Genomic DNA, 20,940 nt, shown 5'->3' on the forward strand with positions numbered 1-20,940 from the left:
CTGTTGAGTTTGGTCCATATCTAAACTTGCATACAGTATTGTCATAAATATAAATCACAACATACTGTACTGCACAACACAGAAACTACATTTCCATAAATTCTCAAAATACAAGATGGAACTGTTCACAACTCTGCCAATAAGGTCTGCTGAAAAAGTCAGCTTTTCATTACCTGTTTAACAATGCAACACATTAGCCCATCTCACAAAAAGCAACTCTGGGCAGTGTGCAACAATCTAATAAAACAACAGATATAAAAGCAACAGGCATAAATATATAAAAATCCATACCAAAAGATAATTATTATAAAAACAATCTACAAATCCTAGGCAAAGAAAAAATAAGACTGGACGTCTCAGCAAAAATAAGACTGGACCCATTAAAGCATATAATCTGGTTTCCCGGGAACCTCAGGCTTCATAACATAACCAGATTTTGAGGGATTACCAAAATATAGAAAAGAATGAAGCTAGACTTATGTGTGTTTGGGGGGGAGGGTGTTAAGGAGAAAATAATGTTCCATAATGTGGGTGCCATGGCAGAAAAGGCACATTTCTTGAGATGCACCAAATATAGGTCCCTAGCTGATTTTGCCTACAGTATGCTTTGTCTGCCAGTACTAATGGGGCAGGCTAATATAAGAGTCCGTCAGATAGCCCAGCCTAATGCCATGAAGGATTTTAAAGGTTATAAAACAACTCCTTGAATTGGATACAGAAGGAAACTGGCAACCAATGCAGCATTTAGAGCAGATGTGCTGTTTCAAGAGTGCACCTAACTACCCACACCGCTGCATTCTATACCAGCTAAAACTTCTGGGTAATATTCAAGGGCAGACCTATGTAGAACGCATTACAATAGTCCAATTTGGAGGTGAGTAGGGCATGACTGACTGTAAGCAGGGTTTATTCATTGTATTTATGGCTATTAGAAAATGTTAGAGTACTTAAAATTCTAACCAGTGACCTCAATAATTTCACTGTGTTTTCAACATTAAGCAGCATGCAAGATTAATAAATTATTGCTATTATACAAAAACTTAAGTTACTAATGAATATAAATGAGAAAATTATTTTATGAACATATTTGACCTCTGTAAAATAAGTGATAGTCATCAGGAATTCTGTTTTAGGAGGAGGAGAGAGAAGGTAGAGCTACCAAGACTGAGAGCTTTGCACTGGGAAGTAATAATACAGTGCTTAGGATGAATAACTATAGGGTAGTTGTATAGTTGCTTGGATCATATCCAATTATGTTCTATTTCTTTTGCGCTATAATACTTTTATAAAATATGCATTCCGCTGTATTTTTCAGTGCAAGGAATCATGGACCTCATTGCTTCCACAAGTGAAAAAATGCTGTTCTTTCTTTGCCCAGTTAGCAGCAAAAAAATAAAAATAAAATGAAGCAAATAATAGTTGTGGCAATGTTATCAGCTCTCTACCCAAATGAAAATTGATGGGGTGAGGGAAAAGAAATATAAATCCATAGACTTTGTCTGAAAGACTACCCTAAGATGATGAGGCTTTAATTTTCCTGATCTTTAATTTTGGACATATATTTTGTTTTCAATTTATTTATGAAATGCAAATAATTATGTAAAAAAATCTGCAGCACAATTCAATAGCTACTGTATGATCCTTGGTAGGGGGTTAGTCTATTTTTAGCCATGGGTTTATTGTATTTCCTACATTAAAGGTTGCAAGGCACATTTATTGATTGAAATATATTTTGACCATTATTCACATAACATATTAATTCCAGATTATTATTTTTTTGAGAAATTATTACTATTCTTTGAGTACAGGGTCAGATACTGGTATTAATCTGTAGTTGTTTCTTACAAATCATTTTTAAACTATTTAAGCTTTTGCATGAGAAATCTGAATTGCCTAGAATGATATAATGACAATATATTCAATAAAATCATGTCTTCATTTCACAGCTTGGTCTAGAACCATTAACCAATTCTGAAGTTCCTGAAATACTATTAATATTAGAATACATTTTGGGTGATTTTAAGTATAAAGTATTTTTTTACAAATAGTTGAAGAGTAACATTAATCTGTTATCGTATTTGCAAAACCCTGAGATAAGTGTCAGATCTGTGTATCTGCCATTCTTCACTGGAAGAAGGGCTGGGGGGGATTGGTACAAGTAATCCTTTTTGATGTAACCTGAATATCTTAAGTCTTGCATTGAATCTGTATAACTTGCACATGATATACAACTGGGGACTAGAGCCAGATGTCTGGAAATTCCAGCTCTGAAATAAACTTCCTGGGAAACTTTTCTCAGATATGTTCCCAGAAAAAAAAGGCAGGGGATTAACATGTTGCCACTTTATTTGACTAAATCCACATCAAAATAAGGGAAGGGATTCTAATTCCCTTTATCTATTACTGTATGTGTAGAAACATCTTAGATTCTGCTTTGGCTAGTACCTCAATAACTTCCTTTCAATAAAGAATTCTTTTTGAAGCACCTAGCTTTCAGAAGTTCATTCTTATTGGTTGAAGGGGAAAAGTCCGGTGCCTACATAAAGCAGAATCTGCAATAGAGGTCAACCCGGAGAGGAATTTTTTTTTCTTTGAAAAGAACTTCACTCTACAGGGGACCCTGCAAAAAATGTCTGAATATAGCAAGGAGCAAGGGGAAGCCAAATGCTGGGGAGAAACTTCGACAACTACCCAGCCAGACCCTGACTTTGTGTACCCCATCAAAGACATTGAAGCCAAGGATAGTCCAACCTCAGCAAAGAAACTAATCCCACTATTACCATCCTTGAGCAAACTAGATCAATACCTTCTAATTATTTAACATGAGCAATCATAAATACTTACAATACCTCCACATGTAACTTTTGTTTTTAATCAAAATAGGATAAAATCAGTGGTGGGATTCAAAAAATTTTACTACCGGTTCTGTGGGCGTGGCTTGGTGGGCATGGCTGGGGAAGGATACTGTAAAATCTCCAGTCAGAAGTAGTATTTGCCGGTTCTCTGAACTACTGAAAATTTCCGCTACCAGTTCTCCAGAACTGGTCAGAACCTGCTGAATACCACCTCTGGATAAAATGTACAAATCAGATATTCCAGAGGCAAGACAAGTTCACCAAGTTTCAAAAATCTGGGTTCTGGGATTTCATGTTATATTCCTTAATAATCTAAATTAAAATGCACATGACTTTTAAGTTTTATCGAGAATGGAGTAAAGGAAATAGAAAGCAAGACAATTATAAATACTGTACAGTAGTTGAAGTTGTAGTTGAAATATATTTATTTCTAAAGAAAGAACAACATAGATTTTCAGTTTATATTCTTTGGATCATAGCAATTGCTTGCTAAAATCATTCCTGCAAGCACTTCAAGGGATTAGTAAACTAATCTAATTAGTAAATTAATCAGTTAATATTATGATTGATACTTTATATGGAACATTATAACATTAAGCTCATGTCGGCAACTCAAAGAGAAGATGAATCTGAAAAATAGTTGATGACTTTAATTCTTGGAATACTTACTTTTTGAATCTTTGATTTTTATAAAGACAATTATGAATAACTAATATTGTGAATCAAATCTAAAAGATAAAACTTTTTTAAGGCCATTTTTAATCAGATGTAAATCTTTCCTTTTTTTCTTAGTCTCTTGAATGCCCACTACATTTATTTTTCTTCAATTAATTTTATAAATTAATTTAATTGTTCACCATTTACTTCTGGTGTAATTCAAGTTGTAATAAGAGGTGGTATTCAGCAGGTTCTGACCAGTTCTGGAGAACTGGTAGCAGAAATTTTGAGTAGTTCAGAGAACCGGCAAATACCACCTCTGACTGGAGATTTTACAGTATCCTTCCCCTGCCATACCCACCAAGCCACACCCACAGAAACCAGTAGTAAAAAAATTTGAATCCCACCACTGTTTGTAATCTTTTGTATGCCACAATTCATCAATGGACAGGCATCTAGATATTGACCTTTTTGCTTTTTGTAGCTTTTGCACAACAGTTTTAGAGAAGACTAAATTACTAATATGAGTTGAACCTATGTCAATATGCTTCATTTTTTTTCCTAAGAAGGACAATACTAGTCAATTTGTTCCAATTCAAGCCTATATGCCTCTAGGTACAATAAATACTGAATTTTACCCAAGCATGCTGACCCTTTTCTATTCAAGTTAGGACCTCGAATTAAGAGAATATTTTGCACATAGCAGCAGCAATAGCATTTAGACTTATATACCACTTCACAGTGTTTTACAGCACTCTCGGAATGGTTTAGAGAGTGACCATATTTTCCCCAACAATCTGGTCCTCATTTTACTGACCTCAGATGGATGGAAGACTGAGTCAACCTTGAGCCAGTCAGGATCAAAGGAATCAAACTCCTGGCAATGTTAACAGAGTAGCTTGCAATACTCCATTCTCACCACTGTGTCACCACGGCTCTTCATATGGTGTTGTCTATATCCCATTAACCAGAAGGCAATGAAATGACAAGTACTAAACTAATGTGTAAGCTATTAGCAGGAGTAAAACTTGTCATAGTTCAGAGGAAGATTATATCATACATTATTTTTCCCTTCTGCTTATTTTACTGAAAACTCCTTCAGTTAAAATGAGTATTATTGACTTCCAGTAAAGAAATGGCACAGTGAAAATGGCTCCACGAAAAGCAGAACCAACAACTAACTGCAGTGGAATAACGATCCAGCAAATAGACTGGCCCTTCTGGACAAGAACAAGATTGTATTTATTGTATTTTAAGAAAAGATAAAAAGTTACTAAAATTGTTTATACTTATGCAATGAAGATTGGAAGTCACTTCGATATATATTTCTTTCAATTTTCTTTACTGAATTCTTATTTTTTCTTTCTTTTCTATTTCTCATTCTATTTTTTCCCTTTTTTCTACATCTACCATTTCTATTTTTTTAGTTTTTTCAATTTGCATTAGTTTTTACTGTTCTAATTATAATTCTTAATAAAGTTACTATTAAAAAGACAAGCATTATTAAAACATATATAACTACATTAACATCTAATTATATGCTTATGAGGTTATTTTGAATTAGAGGTGCAGAATTAATTGCTAAACTAACTTCATAGCCTAAAACTAAGCAGCATATTGGCATAATGAAGCTAATTTTAGGAATTCTATGGAGCATTTAGAATAAATGAACTATGCTGAGAAGTTGCATGAGGAATAAAGTTCTTAGGGTTGAGAAAGTATCATTTAGAAAGTGGAAGACCTGGCATAATTAAAACAACAAGAAGAAGCATAAAATCTTCTAAAAGAACTGTAATAGTGAGGGAGGCAGAAAGGAAATCAGGGGATCATATTGTCAGAACTATGAAAATACATAACAAAAGATTCTTCAAACACATTAGAAAAAGGAAACTAGTCATGGAAGCCATTGGTCCCTTGGATGAAGATTCAATCTAGTCTCTAGATTTGTATGCAAGCTTATACTAATTCTGTGTGTCTTTACATGTTTATATGAAGAAAATTCTGTGGAGGTTTCGGGAGTCATTCCCAGACATATGAACTGAAATTTAGATACTAATTGGTATATTAACCGTAGGAAACAGCATGCTAATTACAGAAAGCTACATTTTTAAAAAATAATCTTCAACTTACTTTATGTTCTTGATTTAGATCTGGAACAGTCAAATATGTGAATGAAGCTTTTTTATTTTTCACTTTGTTACTTGTTGAGAAATAGCTTCCTTACCTTTTTCTTATTAGTAGGACTGACGTAAAGATAACTCAGCACAGTCTTTAGTCCCACCTTGTCATTTAGCTTTTCATATGTTGTACCATAATCTGTGGACCTGAAATGAAAATAATACATTTAGTGATTTCAGAAAAGAAATAAAGAGTAAAGGAAAGTGATGAATAGAAAATAGAAAAAGAAGTAGCCTCCAAACTCTTTAAGGAAACACAAATGATAAATTTATGTGTAACTCCTATAAAGAAGGACTACTCATTCTCATATTTTACTTTTTCTAATTATTAAACCCATAAAACACCAATTCCTTTATTCTAGTTTCAGTAAAAAGTCAAAATCAGTTTTATTTTGAATATTCCTTGAATCAGTCTTTTATTCCATGCAACTAAACAAATGACAAATGTCAGCAATTGTTTTAGTGTGTGTGGTATCTAGCTGAATTTACTTTCTGAAGTAGTAGGTTAAATTTAGATAATTCATGAGCACATTTATGCTTATTGGGCTCCCTTACAGGAAGAAAGGTTGATTTTTATTAATTCCCACTTCACTTTGCAGCTTTTACCAAAAATGATTTTAGAGATGGGAGGACAACAGAAACTACAATTTAAAAAGAGAAAAATGGACAAGATCTTTCCATTTCTTCAGTGATGACCACTACAGGTTCCTAATCCCTTCTATAAATGAGTGAATTCATACACACCAGAACAGGTCAGAATGCACCCTGTAACAAGAGAATACCTAATCAGATAACTAGAAAACAAAGTTAAAACAAGGTTGTTGTTGTTTTCTCTAAACTGAGGTTCTCCAAAGAATGAACTTTCCATACAAAGACTTAACTTGTAGGTGTTTTCCTGCCAGAGAAATGAAGAACAGGATATCTAAATCTGATTAGACCATATCAATGTCTGGAATACTCTACCCGACTCTAAAAATATTCAGGCTGTCGTGTATCCATTCCATATATGTTTATAGGATAGTGATAAATACATTAAAGTTATTTACTAGGCTTAAGATTCTGGGGTTTATATCAAATGGAGAAGTGTTCCCAGATACCTCTGGGAACCAATTATTGCTATCTTGACTTTGTATGTTGTATCAAATTCTGTGAAATTTCACTTATTTTATGGCTCCTGGTTTGTTTGTTTTAAAATAGTAAATGCCTATGAGTAGTGACATGAAAATTATTATACATATAAAGTTACAAGTTTGAAACTCAAAGGTTCCATGCCAGGGGGCTTTTTCTACCTGAGAAGAAAAGCAATATAGGTAGTCCTTATTTCATGATTGTTCACAGTTACAACACTTCAAAAAGTAACTTTGCAACAAATTCTTGCATTTATGACCTTCACAGGTCTGTAAAGTTGAAATAATATTGTACACTCAATTAAGTTTCACTCAGAAACTGTCTCACTTAATGACCAAGTTGTTGGTCCCAATTGTGTCACTAAATTTTTCCCCTTGAAAAATTTGAGGATGTAACAGGTGATCTAGAGAACTAAGTTGCTTGTTTGAGCAGCTGAAAATTCCTGGTCCTATCTCAAAGGACTTTCTCCTCTATGCCTTCTCTTTTTTCTTATTATTGATCTTGTTTGTAATTTCAAAGAAAAGATAGGTTTACTTTATCTTCTAAAAGAAAACTGGCAATCTTTATCTTTATCCACAGAATATGGAGACAGGATCTTCCTTGATGTTTTCTCATTCAAAATGGCAAAAGTCACAGGAAAAAAATTAGTCCCCCGGAATTTCAATTCCAAAATATCATATTGTAGATACAAGTAGCAAGGATGAAAAAAAGGCTGATTACCATATTACATGGTAGTTTATGACTGTGTTAGTTGAGCTTATATGGTTCATTTATTCTCTAATTAATATAAACATTCATGTACTATGTTTTTAATTTTTATAAAAGCATCAAGGAAAATAGAAAAACATCAGAAGCATATTTCTTCTTATACAAATCTACATTCATGTCATGCTACACATTTACAATCCAATATTTATTTCTATTTAAATGTAATACAAATAGAAAATTATACATATACATTGGTGTTTGAGATCTAATTTTCTAAATAGTTCTGCAAAAACGGTTCTTCTAGAAAATGCTTATTTTAGTATAGAAAAAGAGATAAGTCCTTTGTACCATTGAATGACTGGCAAAAATTAGATTTCTTTCCAACCTTGTAGTTTTTTTTTTATTTTAATTACAGAAGCAGAAAATATCAATTTTCATTGTCTTGCTCTAAGTTTCAAACTGTAGTCTATAATTGAAAAGAACACGAGCATCTACAATAACCACTGACCTTCCAGAGCACAATCAATATGCGAAATAATTTCTGTCTCAAAAGGAGCCACTAGAGCACAGGAAATAACACACAAGCAGTGATACATTTTTATCACCACAAGTACAATAACTGCCTGAACTCCTCAGTTCATACTGGAAGATATGCATTATTGTCCAGTAGGTAAGAAATATGAATTTGAAATAATTATATATATTTAAATTAGGGAAATTTCCTAATTTGTATCTAATTGATACTTCAGGTCCTTATTCCATGTGTCTCTATACTTTTGAACATTTAATATAATATATTCTAACATCCAATTATTAAGTATTCTATAGGAATGTTTTGTTGTATTAAAAACTGTTAAATCAATAAGTTTAGTCTATTGTTAAGGCACCAGGCTAGAAAGTGGAAGACGGTGAGCAATTCTTTCTTTCTTCTACTTGTATTGGTGACTTAAGGAGAGAGATACTTCTATGCTTATAGCACATCTGTACTGTCCAGTTTACACATGCACATCACAATCAAGGTATTCCAAAAGCATCCTATGGTTATTCCCCATCACAAAGCCTTAGAGTCAGTTATAAGTCATTTCCCAGGAATACACTAGTTCTTCCCAGGTCACATAGTGCAGTCCTTAGAGTCAGTTATAAGTGACCATAAGTTAACAGCAATGGAATAAGGCAAGCCTCAGTTTCTTCTGCACCTAAGGCATGGAGAGGGGCAGCACCAGCATGGAATGAATTCTGAGCAGGGCACAGAAACTACTGAAAGCAACCATGACTCTCCAGACTCCAGGCATGGGGAAGTCAACTTGGTTTTGATGGGTTCAAAGCACAGTGAAAGCAATTTGATTTCAATGCATGCAAGGCATGATGACAGCAACTTGACTTCAATTTGTTCAAGGCACAACAACAGCAACAGAGTCTCAATGAGTTCAAGGCAATGAATCATGGACTTTCAGGGATGGATAGATTTCCAACCAGTCTCCAAGTTCCAAGGATAAAAGAAAATAGTTGCTGACTTGCATGCCTCATTAGGAGGGGCAATGCTGCCTCCTTGTAAGTAACATCAATAACCTCCATTGTACCTCTCTCTGCACAACTTGGGATCAGGCAGGGGCAGCAACTTCTCTTTTGCACTGTGCAGCTGCTTCTAGCTTCCAGCTAGTCCCTCTTGGATCCCACAAAGTTCTTGGCATGGCTTCACCTTGATCATTCTGATTCAGCCACAGAGTCTTTCATGTTCCCCTGGTCCCTGGAGCCATCAATTTCTTTGTCATCCAAGCCAGCACCAGAGGGAGCCATCACAACATCTCCAAAGAAGATCCTATCTCTACATATTATTGCTTTTTGTGAGGTAGAACTCTGATAATGTAGGATCTCATGGAATGTTTCACATGTAAACAAAGGCTGGAAGTTATAGACAATCCTGAGGTGAATGTATCTATTGATTTAAATTGTCAATGTAATTGGAATAGTGAAGAGACCCATCCCTCATTGCTGGATTGATCACACAAAATTATTAACTGAACATGAAATAATGCCTAAAATAAGTGTGGTATATTATTACACCACCGTTCTGTTATTTTAAATTCTTTCTTATAGTCTCTGGTTACTACGTATTCCCTTCAGTTTCTTGTTGTAGTACAGAAAACAGAGAACAGTAATTCTTAATATTCACTGCATAAGAAAACAAAACGAGATATGTAACAGTAAAGCGACATACACTATTTGGAAATTGGAAGAGCAATTGTGAGATCAATAGGATACTACTGCTACTTCCTATAATATTATATCTTAAGCCAATTGTAACAACTGGCTTTTAATTTTTAAAAGGGTCAGGTCAAGCTGGAAAACTCCATTGGCTAGAATCCAAATTCTATACTGTAGTTATCTATCTTGGTACCAGGAGCAGGTTTATTGCTGAGAAGTAATATCCCTTTTAAAAAAACAGCTTGGAATTAGAGTTTCCTAATGTGTAAAGCTGAATACTGGTAATGTGGGATGAATTAAACAAATACTAGTGAAAAATCCAATAGCTATAGATTCACAGGATCATCCAGTTCTAAATGGGTAAATATATAAAAGCTTTTGCAATGGCATGAGCACTAATACTTTTCTTCAAGCTAACCTACCAGCAAGAGTTTACGAATGGAAGCAATCAGATTTACACAATTAAAACAAGAGACTTTAGAAATTCATTTGTTGGATAAATGTAACATGCAGCTAATCCTCAAATTATGACCATAACTGAGCCCCAAATTTCTGTTGCTAAGTGAGACATTAGTTAAATGAATTTTCCCCCCATTTTACAACCTTCCTTGCCACAGTTGTTAAGTGAATCACTGCAGTTGTTAAGTCAGTACCACAATTGTTAAGGGCATCTGGTTTCCTCATTGACTTTGCTTGTAAGAAGATTATAAAAGGTGATTATGTGACCCTAGGACACTGCAACAGTCATAAATATGAATTAACTGCCAAGCATCTGAATTGTGATCACCTGACTGTGGGGATGCTGCAATAGTCAAGTGTTAAAATGGTCATAAGTCACTTTATTCAGTGCCACTGTAATTCTGAACAGTTGCTAAACGAACTATTGTAAGTCAAGGATTACCTGTAATGATTTAAATTGATGACCAGTTTGTTTTGCCTTGCCTACATGTTGACAGTAAATTGAATAATGGATAATTATTCCTCATACTGATTTCATTCTAAAATATCCCTTTACTGCAGTGGTTCCCAAAGTGGGCAGTACCACCGCCTGGTGGGCAATGGGATGCCTTAGAGGGACAGTAAGAAGCAAGGGGGCCAGCAGGGGGGCGCTAAGACTGGCAGGGGGGAGTTTGAGGTGCCAGCCCCACAGGCTCACTATCTGCCGGCCACGCAGCCCATTGACTGTTTCATCGCTCCGTAGCTGGCACCTCGAATGCGGAACCCACGTGCAGTGAGCCTTGCCAAGCCTGGGGGGTGGAGGTGGGAGGTGGTGGAAAGAGGGCACCTTAGCTTGCATGCTGCCCTCTCTGGTGGAAGTGGCAGAGGTGCGCCAGAAACCCCAAAAGCAAAACCCTCCCAAGGCACGCAGTAGAAGGGGTCGGTGGTCTGGCATTAGGGCCCCTTCCCCAAAGAACAAGGGAGTGTGCAGCACCCACCCAGCCTCTACCTCTCCAGCCAGCTGGGCTTGCACGCAGGATGCGGGTGGGTGCAGCTGCGGCTCTCCAAGGCATGTGGCTTGGTTCGGTTTGGCTCGGCTCTACGTGGCCCTCCCGGACCTAGAACCTAGCCTCTCTCTGCAGCCCGGTTCTTCCGACTGAGCCCAGCACTTGCTTGCTTAGTTTCTAAGAGATTGTTCTCTCCGCCTCTACTGGTCTGGGCTGCTTTCTGCACACCTTCCTCCTCCTGGGCAGAACATAAAGATGGGCGGAACACTTCACTGAAGTTGGAAGTCTCTGAGTGTGTGCAGAGTACCTCCCCTTGCTTGGCCCGATGGAAGTGGACCTTGGGTTGAAGCAAAGAGGGTGAGGTTGGCTGCATCGCTGCCCTGGGGAGGTTGGCATTGCAAAATTGGATGCCAAAGGGGGCTGGAGGAGGGGCAGAGGGGCAGCTGCAGGGGGCTGCAGAAGGGACAGAAGGGCAGCTGCATTAAGGAGCAGGAAGATCTTAGCCATGGTTTATTCATTGACAAACCAGAATCAAACAGCCTGCTAAACTCTAAACCAGAATGGCTGGGTTGATATATTCAGCCCATGTTTCTCAACCTTGGCAACTTGTGTGGACTTCAATTCCCATTCTGGCTTTGCTCTATTTTCTCAAAGTGCCACTGCTGTTGCATTCTGTCTGTCTGTCTGTCTGTCTGTCTGTCTGTCCGTCCATCTGTCTGTCCATTCACCCATCCATCCGTACATCCATACATACGTCTACCTGTCTGTCTGCCTGCCTTTCTGTCTACCTAGCTACTACCTACCTACCTACCTACCAATATAGATTGATCTATCTATCTATCTATCTATCTATCTATCATCTATCTATCTATCTATCTATCTATCTATCTATCTATCTATCTATCTATCCATCCATCCATCCATCCATCCAAAATGTCTGTCTGTTTGCCTGCCTTCCTGCCTACCTACCTACCTACCTACCTGCCTGCCTACTCGTATTTCTGTCTACCTACCTACCTACCAATCTACTTACCTATCTACCTACCTACCTATCCATACATTCATCCAAAAGGTCTGCCTGCCTGCCTGCCTTTCTATCTATATATCTACCAATCTACCTACCTACCTACCTACTTGTCTGTCTGTCTGTCTCTCTATCCATCCATCCATCTATCCATGTTCGAAGCGCCAGCCCTGCAGGCACATTGGGAAAGTAGAGCAAAGCCAGTCTGGGAGGGAGGAAGGGAGGGAGGGAGGGAGAGAGAGATCTGATGCATCTGATTGAAATGAGGCCTAGTTTAGACTGAGGCCCTTTTCCACATTGAAACATCTTTGCCAGCACATTGAAACCTCTTTGGCTTCTATTAAAGGTTTTGTGGACAAAACATGGTCAAGACTATCAGGAAAGTCTCACATTTTGTTGAGGTTTTAAACAAGATCCATTGGACCAGATCTCCACCCTAAAAATTACTTTTCCCCAATGTATTACAGTGCCAATTCTGAAGAAGGCAAAACCAAAATGTACTGGTAAATTACAAGGAGAACCCACACACACACACAAACACACACACTCCCTTCTAACCCTGCTGGAGCAGGTGATTGGACTAGAATAGATATCTCATTATCTTTCTCTTCCCTCCCTCCCTCCTTCTTTATTTCTTTTTCTTTCTTTCCCTTCCTTCTATCCCCCCTCTTTTTTGTCCCCTTTTCTTTCTTTACCTTTTCTCTTTCTTTTCTTCCTTCTCTCTCTCTCTCTCTCTCTCTTCTCTCTCTCTCTTTCCCTCTCTCAGGCTCACCCCATTGACTTGACTTGCTTGGGCAGGTCCCTCCAATGTCGTGGGCTCAATGGGGTGGACCTGTGGGACCGGCACCTAGAACGCGGCAGTGTCGGCATGTTTGAAAATTAGAGCAAAGCCAGAGGTTGGTAATTTTTGCTGCAAAGAATCACAAGAGCTTCTAGGTTGTGCACAGGAAGGGACACACATGTCAATGCAATTCAGCAACATAAAATAATGAGATACAAACAAAACAAATCAACAAGAATTGGCAAAGCATCTCTGATTAGATTTTATTCACTGCTAGAATCTAATCAGAGATGGTTTGCTGATTCTAGTGCAATGACCTGCTCCAGCAGGGTTAGAAGGGAGAGTGTGTGTATGTGTGTGCATGGCTCTCAAAACTCCAAAAACGGGTCAAGTATCTCTGGGGAGGCCAGTCATAAATTAGAACACTTGCTAAACAACTGGCCATTAAGTGAGGACCACTTGTATTTGGTTTGCCAGTCACCTGGCCACACCCACCGAGTCACATGACCGACAAATCACACCTACTCCATCATATGACCAGCAAGCCATGCCCAGCCAGCAAGTCACGCCACCCAGTCACATGAGCAGCAAGACATACCCTCAAATTAGGCCATGCCCACAGAAATTTGAATCCCACCCCTGGGTGGGGGGGCACTGAAGATGAATTTGTAGCACCAAGGGGGCAGTGGACTGAAAAAGTTTGGGAACCACTGCTTTACTGCTTCCAATATTAATACTGAGGCAAAAACGTAGGAGATCATGAGTTCTAGTCTTGCCTTAGACATGAAAACTGACTGGTGATTTTTGGCCAGTCACCACCTGTTGTTGTGGGAAAAATAAGAAGTATTAGGTAAGTTCACTGCCTTGGGGTTATTTTTAAAAATAATAAAGGCGGCTTCTGGGTTGAGCTTCTTCAGCGACAGACTGAAACCTCGTATCTGCGAGGCTTCAATCCGTGCTCGCTGCTGGAGTGCCTCGAGACGGCTGGTTTGGGGGCTAAGCCACCCCATAGAGGTGGTGAAGAGCGGGCATACTACCTGCAGGGTTGAGGAGAGCCGCCATTATTCCCTTTCTCGAAGATGGTTGCAGCGGTGGTCAGAAATGGCCACCACAAAGAAGAACTCGACCGGAAAAGAATGTGCAGGAGGAAGATAAGAAGAGAAAGTTTTGGTTGACCAGGTCAAACAGCAAAAGCAACAAATAAGGTACCCTGGAACTGAAACTATTAAAAAACAATAACATTGTTCCCCAAGAAGGTTTTTAAGCTGCAAAGGAGAGAGAAAGGGGAAAAGATTTGGTTTTCTCCTTTTCCTATACTGACAGCTAAGAGACTTATGCAAGAAATTGGAAAAAAATCCACTTTGACATCAATAGGCATTTAATGATGAAAATAAAAAGTCAAAGGGATAACAAAGATTTCTGGATAATTAAAAGCTTTTGAAAACAGGAAAGGAGAGAAAAAGAATAAAAGGGTAGGATCTGGAAGGGAGGAGACTGCCTGGAATTAAAAAAAAGAACTTACAGCAAAATCTCAACAAGACTTCCAAAAGATACATTCTAACTGAAATCTCACAACAAAAACCCCAGGAAGAGAAAGTCAAAAAAGAAATAAGAAGATATAACTCAGGGCTATCTGGATTACTTGATGATTTCTGGATTCTTGGTTATTGTTTTGAATGACTAAAATCAATCGGGTGGTTGTTTAAAAGTGTTTAAAATGGCACCACTTTTAGAAGAACTGAAAATGGAACTTAAAAAGTACAAAGAAGATGCACGAGAAGGGAGAGGTTCTTTTGGCTTCGTCTTTTAGTTTTTTAAAAATGGAAATTTGGAATTATGAGAAACAACAAGAAATGCCTGCAGAAAAAGAAGATTGCGACAAAGAAGAAGCCATCTTTAATGAACAAGTAATCTTAGAGGTGGGGGGAGGAAAGGGGGGAAAGAGAATGGAAAGTTGAAGATTTGGAAAAACAACTCCAAAAAACAAATAGAGTGAAAAATAAGTATAAAATCAGAAAGCAGCAGAAGAGGGAAATGCAGAAGAGAGAAATTAGAACTAGAGAAACAAGGGGGTAAAAAGGGGAAGGAGAAGATGAGAGGGAAAAAAGAAAGGAAAAGAAGTTATAAAGGACAGAAGCAAAATATAGAGAAACAGGGCCTATTTAGAGATAATGGGTGAAAACTTAATGAAAAAAGGGATTCTGCAAAGGTACATAAGATAGTATGGTTATATTAGAAACAGAAATAATTTTAGAAAATATGAAACAATGTATGATTAAAATGTCTGATAAAATAGCTATCGTAATTCAGTGGAATGCTTGTCAATAAATAAATGTAACAAAGGGTATATTTAATGATTTATAAAACATGTGAAAAGAAATAAGGGAAAAAAGTAATTATGGAGATTATATGTGTTTTTAAGGAAGTATGATATTTAATTGAAAAGAAGTGTTAAAGATGTTAAGATTTTAATGATTATTAATGACAGAACTGAACTAGAATGGAATGAGGGTTTATAATTACATATATTTACAATCTTTCTTTCTTTCTTTTTTAAGAATATAGTGTGTATTATAAGTGTTCCGAACTAGCAGGCTCAAAAGCCTGCAACTCTGATTGGCCCGCGAATAGCAGATCGTGATTGGTCGCCACAGACTGATGCGATTGGCTAGTAAACGGGCTGCCGCGATTGGCCCTGCCAAGAGCGGCAAACTCAAACTGCTTTCATTGGCTGCCTAGCTGCAGCCAGCCCTATATAAGGGGCTACTGCGGCTGGGATAGTTCGCTCAGATCTGAAGTCACTAATAAAGAGCTGTTGTTGTTATCTGAGTCTTGCCTCCGTTCATGAACCATCCTCCCAGATCTAATACTGGTGACGAGGATGGGATGCGGAGGCAATGAAGTCTACTAGAACTGAGCTAGCTGAAGGAGCATGTGGCTGACAGAGCACAATGATGGCAACATGGCCAGCAGTGCTATACCACCCGCCCCATTCGATCCAGCTAGCGAAGACTGGGACTCATATATGCACAGATTTCAAATGTTCCTAGAGTCCAACAATCTCAAAGATGCCACGCCCATCAAGAAACGAGCCATTTTTCTAACCCATTATGGACCAGCCGTTTTTAAGATGGCTAAAGCCTTAGCGAAACCAGCTGAAGTTAAAACCATGGATTGGGACGCCCTTGCTCCCATCCTGCACAACCATTACGCCCCAGCAGTACCAACTCTCATTCGCAGACACGAGTTCTATCAGAGGAACCAGCGTGAAGGTGAGAGAGTTTGGGATTTCGTGGCAGACCTGAGGAACCTGGGCGGTTTATGTGGCTTCGCCAATCTCGAAGAAGCCATGAGAGACCGAATCGTACTTGGCCTTAGAGATCCAACTGTCCAGAGCAAGATCATGGCCAAGGGAGACATCTTGCTTGCAGATGCCATAGCAGATGCCACCACAGCTGAAGTCACTCATAAATCAGCAGCACGAATGCACTAAACCAGCGGAGCCAACCACCAACCCACCAACGATACTGGGAAACCTTCAGACAAGTACACATCGACCACCCATCATGAAGATGTCTAGTCATCCTCAGACAGCGAGGAGGAAGAAGTCCACAGACTCCAGTCAGAACATGAGCAACGGAACCAGCGAGGTCGTAAATCCAACTACAAATGCATCGGATGCGGGGGAAACCATCCTCGATCTGAATGCAGATTCTTAGACGCCATGTGTCGTTTTTGCGAAAAACGAGGGCATATTGCAAAAGTATGCAGAAACATAAGAAATTCCAGCCCCAGACGGAGAAGGAGCAGCCCAAAAAGGAATGATGGCAACTCCACCACACAGAGGGACTGCCCTAGCAACCAGTGGAACCAGTACAGCAGACCCCGGAGGTTTAACGGCACACCCAGACGAGAAGAAGCTCATCAAACCATCACCATCGGCCACGCTTCATCGCTTGACACTAAAAAAATCCGTGTAAAGGTCACCATTGAAAATAAACCGTGCATCATGGAAGTCGACTCTGGGTCATCACTATCCATGGTATCCTGGAAAACACTCAAGCAATTGATCCCCAACATCTGACGCCAAGACCTCAGCAGTGAAAGATTATCAAGGCAACCGGATTCCAGTCGCAGGTACCCACCATTTCCAGGTCTCTTTCAAGGGACATAATGCAATTCTACCACTCACCATCGTAGACAGAGACCGGCCAAGTCTATTGGGCCTTCAGTGGTTCGTGCCATTAGGAATCAGAATGGCAGGCATCCATCATACTGAAGACGATGACTGGGAGGCAGCTCTCGTCCACGACTTCCGAGAAGTGTTCAGCAAAAGCTTAGGCAAGGAGAAGGGGTCCCCTATTTCATTTAATCTTCGCCCCGACATTGCGCCCATTCGCCTAAAGCCACGCCGAGTTCCCTTTGCTCTCAAACCCAAAATTGATGAGCAACTGGACAAATTAATTGCACAAGGAGTGTTAGAACCCATTGACCACGCCCAATGGGAGACACCAATTGTCACCCCCATAAAGCCTGATGGGTCCTTGAGAATCTGTGGTGACTACAAGGCCACCCTCAATCATGCGCTACAGCAGAGCGCCTAACCAGTACCAGTCATTCAGCATCTCCTGCATTCACTTGGGGGTGGCAGAATATTCGCAAAATTAGATCTGGCCCAAGTGTATCAACAGCTGCCAGTTGATTCCGAGACTGCAGAAGCCAAAACTATAGTCACACATCGCGGTGCATTCAAATGCAACAGGCTCCAGTTTGGAGTAAGCATAGCCCCAGGCATCTTTCAAAGCCTGATGGAGAGACTATTACAAGGTATAAAAGGTGTCGTGCCCTATTTTGATGACGTATTAATAGCAGCCCCAACAAAAAGTCAATTAGAGAAACGCCTCAGAACAGTCCTACAAAGGTTCAAAGATGCTGGCCTCAAGGTTAAGAAGGAAAAGTGCCAGCTATGCACAGAAAGGGTGGAGTTTCTTGGCTACCTCCTTGACAAACAAGGAATCCAGCCTACAGAAAAGAAATTGGCAGCTATCAAAAATGCCCCAAGACCTAAAAACAAAACTGACCTCCAAGCCTTCCTGGGACTTATTAACTTTTATAACATTTTCCTATCCCAGAAGGTGACTGTTGCAGAGCGCCTTCATAGACTACTCGATAAAAGGGCTTCCTGGATTTGGGGACGTCGGGAGGAACATGCCTTCCAACAAGTAAAAGACCTCCTTACCTCTGATGCAGTGCTAATTCAATATAACGAGACACTCCCCTTGACTGTTACTTGTGATGCCTCACCATTTGGGGTGGGGGCCATCCTGAGCCACGTCCTACCAAACGGCTCAGAGGTACCAATTGCATTTTTTTCAAGAACTCTGTCAAAAACAGAAAGAAACTATAGCCACTTAGATAAGGAAGCCCTTGGTATTGTCTCTGCAATTAAAAGGTTTCATGAATATGTGTATGGGAGACCATTTTCTATTACCACAGATCATAAGCCATTACTTGGCATTCTGGTGGGCAACAAACCTACCCCACACATTCTCTCCCCCAGAATGACACGATGGTCAGAATTTCTAGCTGCCTACGACTATCAATTAAAGTATCACCCGGGGAAATCTATTCCTTACGCAGATGCCTTGAGCTGCCCGCCACTACCCGAGCCACAGGAAGACCCAGCTCCCACGCTCCCAATGCTACAAATCGAGACAATTTCCTCACCTCCACTAACGGCCCAGGACATCGCCTTTGAAACCAAAAGAGACTCTTGTTTGGCACGAGTTCTTGGCTGGGTGGAGAGGGGATGGCCAGAATATGAGCCCAAGGAAACCTTTAAGCCATTCAAAAACAGACAGATAGAGCTTTTCTCACAAAGAGGGTGCATTTTATGGGGAGACCGAGTTGTTATACCAACTAAACTACAAAAAAAAGTCCTGCAAATGCTACACGATGGACACCCGGGCATTGTGCGTATGAAAGAGCTGGCAAGAAGTTACGCCTGGTGGCCAGCTATGGACAAACAAATTGAAACCTGGGTCGCCTCTTGTAACAGATGCCAGGAAAACTGCTCAGCCCCACCAAAAGCTCCACCAGCAGAATGGGAAACACTCAGGGGTCCCTGGTCTCACATTCATATAGACTTTGCGGGACCTACGAGAGGCCACACCTTCTTAATAACTGTAGATGCGTATTCTAACTGGCTTGAGGTCAATAAAATGAAAGCAACCACTACCGAGGCAGTCATCAAGAAATTGAACAGACTCTTTGCCACACACGGCCTACCTGATGTCCTGGTTTCCGACAATGGGCCCCAATTTACTGCCTTAGCCTTTGAACAATATCTAGCTGAACGGGGCATCCAACACGCATTCACATCGCCGGCTCATCCAGCGGCGAATGGTAGGGCTGAACGAATGGTTCAGTTCACAAAGAAAACCCTACAGAAAATGGAACAAGGTAATATCCACGATAAAGTCACTAGAATGCTGCTTCTTCAACACATCACACCTAACAGCACGACTAACAAGAGCCCAGCTGAACTCCTGATGGCCAGGAAACTCAGATCGCCTCTAGACCGCTTGCACCCTGCCTACACCCCGGAAAAGCCCCTGGGTTCCAGCAGCAAGCACTGCGCCTTTAAGGTAGGAAACCTTGTATTTGCAAAATAATTTTCTGGGGATCCCCTCTGGATTCCTGCTCAAGTAACCCAAGTTACGGGTCCCCGCTCCTACCATCTATTCACACTGATGGCAGAGCGTGGAAACGCTATATTGACCAGCTACGCTCCAGACTGACCACAACTTCCATCCCTGACCCTAACCTTGACACCAGGGGGGGGGAGCTGTGAGCCCGGAAATAGAACCAACACCGAGATCACCACACCATAACTTGCAATACTCACCAGCTGTAGTTGAACCTGGGCAGACGAACACTTCACCAAGCAGCAGCAGCCAAGCAGATTCAGCGAGCCTGAGGAGCCATAGCAGTAGCAATGAAGCTGAGGACTCTATCACCCCGGGGGCATCAGAAGAGAGCCCTAACCATGGCACCGGTTCACCGTTCCTGCTAGATCCAGCAAACAGTCCATCTGAACCCGAATTTGTCCATGGACAATTGCAATTGTGTAAGTCAGGTAGACAGGTGCGAAGACCTGCCTACCTGCGAGACTATATTACTCCACCCCTTAAACAGAACCGAGAGGGGAGGGGTGTTCCGGACTAGCAGGCTCAAAAGCCTGCAACTCTGATTGGCCCGCAAATAGCAGATCGTGATTGGTCGCCACAGACTGATGCGATTGGCTAGTAAACGGGCTGCCGTGATTGGCCCTGCCAAGAGCGGCAAACTCAAATCGCTTTCATTGGCTGCCTAGCCGCAGCCAGCCCTATATAAGGGGCTGCTGCGGCTGGGATAGTTCGCTCAGATCTGAAGTCACTAATAAAGAGCTGTTGTTGTTATCTGAGAGTTCTTGAACCATCCTCCCAGATCTAACAATAAGAATGTACCAAGCAGAATTTGATTGGAAGTTATGTATTATGTATTATATCGAAGGTCATAAACTTAAGGTATATATTGAAGTTTAAATAAGAGTTGAATGGATGTAATTAAAAGATATAAAGGTGTCATACTCCAATTAGTAACTACAGGAGAAAATTTGTTTAATGAGAAAAGATAATATGAAATTGAAACAGAACAGACAAAAGTATAAATATAATGATTTGAATTGAGATGAGATAATCAAAATAAATTTGAGAAAATTAAAAGAGGGGAAAAACTATATAGAAAATGCAAAATAGTATAAGATATGGAATAGAATACAAAAAGGAACATGAAATTGAGTTTTGTGTCTGTATAAAGAAGTTCAACCCGGGACCATGCTATTTTCAAAAAAAGATGTTATACTTGTATTTTGTATGTGTGAAAACCCAAATAAAACTTTATTAAAAGTAATAATAAT

At 39.8% G+C, this 20,940-nt stretch overlaps 1 protein-coding gene across 1 annotated transcript in view; it reads right to left on the minus strand.

Moving 5' to 3' along the window:
- The window catches only part of SORCS3 (sortilin related VPS10 domain containing receptor 3), a 535,825-nt gene that overhangs the window by 294,303 nt on the left and 220,582 nt on the right, over positions 1–20,940 (minus strand). The window contains exon 3 of the mRNA XM_087932777.1: positions 5,737–5,836. Coding sequence (XP_087788903.1) covers positions 5,737–5,836 — 100 coding nt within the window. The remainder of the gene's footprint in view (positions 1–5,736; positions 5,837–20,940) is intronic.

The sequence above is a fragment of the Pseudonaja textilis genome, chromosome 4 (assembly GCF_049901715.1).
Source record: "Pseudonaja textilis isolate UNSWEBS1 chromosome 4, rPseTex1.2, whole genome shotgun sequence".
Taxonomy (NCBI): domain Eukaryota; kingdom Metazoa; phylum Chordata; class Lepidosauria; order Squamata; family Elapidae; genus Pseudonaja; species Pseudonaja textilis.